The sequence below is a fragment of the Mastomys coucha genome, unplaced genomic scaffold (genome assembly GCF_008632895.1).
Source record: "Mastomys coucha isolate ucsf_1 unplaced genomic scaffold, UCSF_Mcou_1 pScaffold23, whole genome shotgun sequence".
NCBI lineage: Eukaryota > Metazoa > Chordata > Mammalia > Rodentia > Muridae > Mastomys > Mastomys coucha.
In genome coordinates this window covers 36,039,610-36,047,936 of record NW_022196906.1, presented here as the reverse complement: position 1 = coordinate 36,047,936, position 8,327 = coordinate 36,039,610, and the positions used below count along the sequence as shown (strand labels likewise).

Sequence of the window (8,327 nt, the reverse complement as noted above, 5' to 3'; positions counted from 1 at the left end):
ACACTAATTTCCACCCACTCTTCAGTGACCACCTCTTCTATGTTGTAACCTCTGATAGCTGGGGCTGGACAGGTTCTCACAGTGGTCCATCTGTGTCACCACTCACTTACCCTTTCATCTGTGGCGAGCTGTGGGCATGTCCATTTAGGAAAGGATTCTGGGCCGTGACTGCAGCACACCTAGTATATAGCTAATACCATCTGCAATATTCACAGGTTAAATTGTACAACCTTAGTCTGGTCTTCATGAGGTCTCAAAGGGGCAGCTGCCGCCATCCAAGTAGAACTTGTTTAAAGTCACTGACCTTTGACGAAGTAAAACAAGGCATGACCCCTGCCTCCCGCAGCCAGTTTCAGCAGCGCCGTTGGTTCCTGGGGTCATGCAGTTACCTGGATTAAGAGCAAGGAGGAGGAGCTTATCTTAGATGTAGAGATTTTAATGGTTTTCCTGGAAAGGGACCTATGGTTGTTCAGAGGATGCATGGGGTAATGAGAGTCCTATCTAGGTTCAGCTCATCTGAAGGGCAGGATATCTGTGTCCTGGCTGCCAGAAGCCACCTTCTGACTGTAACTGAGTGGCTTGCCAGTGAGCAAGAATGGCTAAGTTGGCCAAGTCAATGGGAAAGAATGAAAAACAAAACAAAACAAAAAAAAAACAGAAAAGTTTGCCAGCCTCATGACCTGCTTAAACAAGCTTCCTTTGTAGTCTTAACTGGCCTGTCTCTGCAATCCTTTCTATGTGGTTGTCACATGAGGGATAGGGGACAACCTCTGGTATTGGTCTGCAGGCACTGCCCACATTTTTTTCCCTTAAAGATAGCTCCTAATATATGTAAGACAAGACCCTTCCCCATGAGTTATCTCCCTGCCCTGCCCCCATCCTAGCCGAGCCTAGTTTGATGCATCCAGCATCTTTTGGTTGCCAGGAGATATAGAGGAAGAAGATGAAACCCTGTTAGTGCCATGCCCCCTGACACAGGGTTACTTGCACATGGTTTGGGGACCTGTCAGGTGGCTCTGGCCAGACGCTGCTCTGAGATTGCCTGTTCTGTCTTGCAGTACATTTTTGTAGATGCTTATGCCCAATACCTCTGGATCACGTTTGACTTCTGCAGCACTATCCATGGCTTCTCCATTCCATTCCGGGCGGCTGATCTCCTCCTCCATAGCAAGGCCTCCAACCTCCTCTTGGGCTTTGACAGGTCTCATCCCAACAAGCAGGTAAGAACCTTCTGGAGTACAGACTGAAGTGTGTGTGTGTGTGTGTGTGTGTGTACGTGTGTGTGTACATGTATGTTTCTTTTGAAATCCTCTGCTTTGCTTGGGTGGATTAACATGTCCTTTTCATGACCTTACCTCCTCCCTCCTCTTCGCTCAGGCTTAGCCTTCATAGCTACTATTTCACTTACCACAGCTAAGGAAAAGTATACTTCTCTTGGCACTTTCTCCCTATGTCCCTGCCAGCACCCAGGGCCCAACACTTGGCAGGTCCGGTGACTTCAACACTAGGCAGACCTTCCTTGGTGTATATGCATCTTTGCAAGCCTGTGGGGGTAAGTTGAGGCCCAGACATTTGATTAGAGAGAGTCACGTGAGAAATCTGGAGCCTGAGCTCTTCTGTGGCTTCCAGGCATATTCCTGTTTGACTTTTCTGTTCTGTGCTGCATTGATTTTATTTGACCTTGGACAAACTGGGATTGAACCCAGGCCCTCATGCCTCTCGCTTATCTTTATCTTGGCCCTAACTTAAGCATATAGCACTTGCATTTGAAGTTATTATAAACATTAATAGTGTATTAAACGCTAATAGTCTTCCTTTGTGTTTAGGCGTGCCCATGAGTTCTAACGTGAGTGATATGTAGATCCCATTTTTGAATCAAGTTTGAAGGAAACTTAACAGGGTAGGAAGAGCTTGTGGAGGATTTCCGTCTCAAGGCTCAAATGTGTCCTGTTGTGGATTCTGGTAGGGCATAAACCCGTGAACTCCTCAGGTTCTGTATAAGTTCTGGCTGGGGAGGCTTGAACGCTTTTGCTCAAAAGAGCTTTGAAACAGTTCTTTTGCTCTGTGGTTGTTTAACCAAAACACAGATCTGTTTACCGTTGCAAGCCCTAGGGAGTAACCTAAGCTTAGGGGCAGGGTCGGTTTACTGGTAGAGGTGGACAATTGTTAGGTTTGGTCTCAGGCTTCTTAATCTTCTCTGCCGGGGGCCATGGAAGCCTCTGGTGTCCATAGGTAGTGGGGATTTGATAAAAGATGAGCTGGTTAAATACTCACTGGCCAAGTTCATTCGCTCAGTTGATCCTTGTGCTCTGGGCTCAGCTAGTGCCCTCTACAGTCTTGATCCTTGTGCTCTGGGCTCAGCTAGTGCCCTCTACAGTTAGCAGAAGTGACCGCGGCATATTTACTTATTTAATGCGAGGTGTCAGACCCAGGGCTTCTTACATGGTAGGATGAGTATTCTGCCACCACCAAGCCATTCCCATAGCCTACAGATTGTATTTCAATTCTCTTTTTAGTCTATGTCCCTCAGCCCCTGCTGGCCACCATTGTACTTTCAGTCTCTGATCTTGGCTCCCCTGGATACCTCATAGAAGTGAAGCCACATGATTTGTCTTTTTGTGTCTGGCTTACTTCACTTAGCACAGTGTTTTCAATGTCCCGGACTCCAGTGTATACCAAGATTACCTTCCTTTAGCAAGGAGGATCATAAACTGTTTTATGGATGTCCTGTATAGCACTCCATCTGTACCCCAGTGGATACTTGCATTGTTTCTGCATTTTTGCTTTGGTTTTATGCAGCACTAGGGAAGGAACCCTGGGCCTTGCACATGCTAGGCAAGTCCCCTATTCTGGTGAGACAACCCACAAGTGGCAGGCAAATTGTCCTCAGTTTTCCTCCCAGCTGCTCTAGAAAACAGATCCCTTCCTTCCTTCTGCTCCTGTTTATTGTGCTGTGCCTGAGTGCCAGTCCTCACAGTGCCCCGTGGAGGGCTGGGTTTTGGTGGGTGCCGGGGGCTTATATCATATGGTGGGATATACATCTCTTCTCATGTCATGACTGCTTCTTATCATTGTGGTCTCTGCAGCTATGGAAGTCAGATGATTTTGGCCAGACCTGGATCATGATTCAGGAACATGTGAAGTCCTTTTCTTGGTAAGTTGTGCCACATAGGAAAAAAACAAAAAAACAAAAAACCAGAAACAAACAAAACAAACAAAACCCTGGCTCCTTCAGCTTGGATTAGTTCATTAGCATGACTGGGACAAAAATATTTGATAGGAACAGGAGGATTATTTTAGCTCCTGGTATCAGAGGGTGTTGGTTTGTGATGCTGAGGAAGGATGGCGGGCCAGCTCATGGCAGCGGGAGAGGTTGCATGAGGCTGTTCATGTCACAGCAGACCAGGAGACAGGGTGAGGAAGGTACTAGGGACAGGGTATGTCCTTAAGTCCTGATCCTAGTCACCTTCTTCTGCCAGCCAGGCCCCACCTCCTATAAGTTTGACAGCTCCCAGCTGGGAACAGTGTTCAGAATAAGCAGACTTTAATAGTGGCAATGGACAGTGCCTAGGCTCTTTGTTCTCAGTGAAGTGTGGGGCACCTGGACCAAGCAATATGCTCTTCTGACCTGAGAAGTAGAACTTGGAACAAACTCACCAGGTGGGGGTGGGGAAGGGGATGCTTTTCAGTTGGTTAGAAAATCTAGGGTAACCTTGAGACTCTTGCATGTCTTAGAGCCCCTAAATGCTTACACATTCAGGGCATTATTATCACACATGGGATTTTCCATGGTATAAAAAAATCCAGACTTTGTTACATATAGATTACATGGCTTTTTTTTTCTTTCAATGCCAACTACACTGTATCTTTGGATACAGTTATGGAGGAGTATGTAGTTTATGACGTCAGAAAAGGCATTTGGTATACATGCCACACATTTTGGCAGAAGCATGAAAAAGTACCAGGCAGCTCTGGTTGCCCTTGATCCAGGCTGTGCATGGCAAATGGGAGGCTAGAAAAGCAGGAAATAGCATGCTGTAGAGAATAGGACTTCATGATGGGAGCTAGCTGGCCAGAAGCAGCTGTGTATTATTGTGGTACTTGGATGGGGAATACTGAATTTTATGTTTGGACAATGTGTTGTTTCATGTTCGTGAAGAGAAAGTGTGTAAGAATCTTCAATATTGAGGGACAGCCATATGGCTCAGGAGGTAAAGGTGCTGGCTGCCAAGCCTTTTGACCTGAGTTCAATTCCCAGAAGCCACAGGTAGAAGAAGACTAACTCGTATAAGTTGTTCTCTGAGCTCTGTACAGTGCTTGCAGGGTGGTCTGCATACTCATGCACACACACACACACACACAAATACACACACATGCGCGCGCACACATACACACACACACACAGATATAAAGCAAAATTAAAGAATCTGCAATGTTTGAGGAAGTAATTTTGACTGCACTCTGAGTGCACTAGGTAACCACTAAAGGTTTTGGGGAGAGTGCGGCAAACAGACCGTCTGTCAAGGATTCCTGTGTCTAAGTACTGCCTCTTGTCACCTTGTACTGTGACCACAGTGGAATGCAAGATCTTGACCACAGGTATTCATTCGCACATGTGCAGTGAGTGGGAACAGATTCTTGGGACTTGGTTATAGGGCGAGTGGGTCTGTCTTATTTGTTCATTCTGTTCCCATGAATAATAGAGAGAAAGTACAAACTGATGGCTCCGGAATTGACTCTTGATTGTCCTTGTCACTTTGACCAGAGTGTCTAGGATCAGTTTTATAGACATTGTGGTTAGGTGTGGTGGAGCACACCTTTGATCCCAACACTCAGGTGGCAAAGGAAGGCAGATCTCTGTGTGTTTGAGGCCATTCTGTCTGGTCACATAGCCAGTTCCAGGACAGCCAGGGCTATAGAATAAGAACTTGTCTTAAGAAAGAAACAGAGAAAAACAAACGAGAGAGAGAGAGAGAAAAGAGTGAAGACATTGGGATTATTGATTCTACATTTGTTTTAAGCTCCATACTTTCTCTGTCTGGATATCTTGTGGACTCAATGACCCGTGTATGTGGTGTATGTGTGTGTAGACATGTTTGCCTCAGTACATGTAAAAGGCTTGAAGTTGTCACCCATGCCTTCCAACATTACTCTCCATCCCACCTATTGAGAAAGGGCCTCTCTGTGAATCCAGAGCTTACTGTTCTGGCTAGTCTAGCCAGCAAAGGCAGTCTTGCCCCAGGGAACCTCTGTCCCCAAAGTGCTAGGATTACAGGTGGGCTCCACAACTGCCTGTGTTTTACTTTAGTTTGAGGGATCTGAATGCCCATCCTTAGGCTTGCATGGTTAAGTGCTTTATCCACTGAGCCACCTCCCCAGCCCCTAAATGACCTTCTTTGCACACCTAGAACTGCCTGCTCAATTAAGCTTTACCTGAAGCCATTGCTCTTGCTCGTGAATCTCAGTTGTCCCTCTGGGGTCACTCTTGTCCTTTGGCAGTTCACCCTCAGAACACAGGCAGAACAATCTTTTTGAACCAGGTTGGATCATATCTGTTCTTTTTTCTTTTCTTTTGAACCTTTGTATATGTATAGTGTATAATACTCGCAAGTCTGTGTGCACGTATATGGGCAGTTTGTATACATATGAGGTTGATGCTGGCTGTCTTCTTCACCACTTCCCCCCATATTTTTAAGACCGGGTCTCCCAATGAACCTAGAGCTCACTAATTTGACTGGATGGCCAGAGTCTTCCCCACTCCCAACCCTTTTAGCACTAGTGTTACAGACAGGAGCCTCCACACCCATGTTTTACATGGACACTGAATTCAGGGCCTCATATTGCCAGCACCTTACATGCTGCACCATCTCCCTAACCCTCCTGTGAACCTTTGCATGCACCAACATATCCCTTAGGTGAAGTGTGCATGGACCACAGGGCATCACTACATCCTTTAGATGGAGTGTGCATGGACCACAGGGCACAGGGCCTTTGCTCTTGTTCTTTGCTCTGGCTAGAATGCCCTTTCCCAGCTTGTACTTCCTGCCCTCCCTTTGAGTTTATCATTCCCCGAGACTTGCCCATCAGAGCTTACTTATGTCCTTACCTGTTATTAGAGTATGTTCTTTGTTGTTATGGGAGAGATGTAGTTCGTAAAGTGATGCCCACAGCAAAGCAGACTGTCTGGCCACACATGGCCGTCCTTGTGCGAGTGGCAAGAGCAGCTGCCATCTATTCATTTAGCAAAAATCCCAAACACCAGCTACGTTTATGAAGCCCAGTCCTCTGCGTATTGGCTCTCCAGACTTCTTTTCCCTCCATGGCGTCTACTTTTACGTCCTCCTACTTTTCTCTCCCGTCTCCACCCCCATGTTTGTTTTTACATTTTTAAGTGGAAGTGAGAACATACTATGCTTTTTCGTGTGTCTGGCCTGTTTGACTCAACAAATATCTTCTAGGTCTCTCTGTATTGTCACGCAGTAGCTTCATTGAAAGGTTGGCTAACATTCCACTGTGTCTATATGCCACAGTCTCTTCATGCATTTTTCTGTCAATCAACCCTTAGGTATCTCAGCTCTCGTGAATTGTGCCACAGTAAACATGGGAGTGCAGACCTCAGAGGCAGTGAGTTCATTTCCACTGGGGTTTATATCCAGACTGCACAGTCAAATGGTACTGCTACTTTTAATTTCTTCAGGATCCTCCCCAGGCTTGGTTCATACTGTGTGCCACACACAGATTCCATCTTTCTCCACACTCTCCCAACTTCTCTGTCTATTGTCTTTTAAGCAATAGCTATTTTTCTGTAGGGAGCTTTCTAAAGATGCTACTTAGAATTACAAGTATTGCTCTGTTGGTTCAGCTACATCCTAGCCTTTTTGTGGGTAATCCTTTATTACCTTCTAGCATACAGTTGTCTGGCTTATTAACCGTTTGTCTTCAACAGGGTGAAAGCTTTACAAGGATGAGATTTTGTTAGTCCTGTGCACTGCTGAGTCCACAGGGAAATTGTAACTTGGGTAGACATTGCCAAATTTTCCATGGACATTGTCAAATTTACTTTCATCTCAGTAGAATAGAATAGCACCTTTATCTACAGCTAAGGGCACAGTGTCTCATTTAGCTTTAATTTGCATTTTTCTCTTTATCAAAGAGCTTGAATGTCTTTGCTTAAGAACACTACTCCCCTCCCATTAGATAGGCCTCATGTAATGTTGGATAGCTTTGAACTCTTTACGTATTTGGCAAGGATCATGAACTCCTAATCAAGCATGAATTTTTTAAAAAAAATGTTCTTCTCAGCAAGTTCCATGACAGCTATGATGGCTACACAGAGAAGTCCTATCTCAATCAATCAGTCAATCAACCAATCAATAAAAAAAACATAATAAAATGTTCTTTTTTTGGAGCATTTCTGCTAACGCCTCTTGCCCCTTCTCTGATTATTGGTCTTCTTGTTGATTTCTAGGAACTCTTTATATATTGAGATTAGGCCTTGAGGTGTCATATGAGACGGGTTGTATGTGTGCCTCTGTTTGTCAGTTATTGTTTGTCTTCTAAGATTTATATTTAGTTTTAGTCTACATTAACTATAGTGGGCCAAGAAGATGTAGATTCTGGCTGTGTTGATTTTGGCTGCTTGTTTGAACTGAATGGTTTTGAGTTGATATCATTTCCTTAGTAACTAAGGATGGTGAGGAAAGATGATAGCTAAGCATCTTCCAAGTCACAGAACTTTGCTTTCAGAGCAGGCAAGTTTCCTGATCCTTGCTTATTTTCCTTGGGCAAGGGCTGTGGGTATTTTAGGACCCACGATACTGTCAGGAAAGAACTGCTTCCATCCAGGAGTACCGTATCTTTCTCCTACCTTCTGAGGAGAAGTTGATCGAAAACAATTTTAGGTTTATAATGTATGAGTGCTTTATCTGCGTGTATATGTATACATCCCAAGTGTGCCTGGTGCATACAGAGTCAGAAGAGAGCACTGGATCACTGGAGTTAGATGGTTGTGAGCCACCACATGCATTCTGGGAACTGGACCCTGGTCTTCTCTGAGAGCAGCCAGCATTCTTTTTTTTTTTTTTATTAGATATTTTCTTTATTTACATGTAAATTTCTCCATTCCTAGTTTCCCCTCCAAAAAACAAAGAAACAAACAAAACAACAAAAACAAACCCTTGTTGCCTCCCCCCTCCCCATTTCTGCCACCCCACCATCTCCCACTTATTGGCCTGGCATTCCCCTACACCGGGGCACAGGACTTTCACAGGGCCAAGCTCTTCTCCTCCTATTGATGATCAAATTGCAATCCTCTACTATACACATGC

General features: G+C 45.0%; 1 protein-coding gene across 1 annotated transcript in view; it reads left to right on the top strand.

Moving 5' to 3' along the window:
• Positions 1 to 8,327, top strand: part of Sorl1 (sortilin related receptor 1) — a 163,470-nt gene that overhangs the window by 32,592 nt on the left and 122,551 nt on the right. The window contains exons 4-5 of the mRNA XM_031345625.1: positions 1,059 to 1,220; positions 3,087 to 3,154. Of these exons, the coding sequence (XP_031201485.1) occupies positions 1,059 to 1,220; positions 3,087 to 3,154 (230 nt within the window). The remainder of the gene's footprint in view (positions 1 to 1,058; positions 1,221 to 3,086; positions 3,155 to 8,327) is intronic.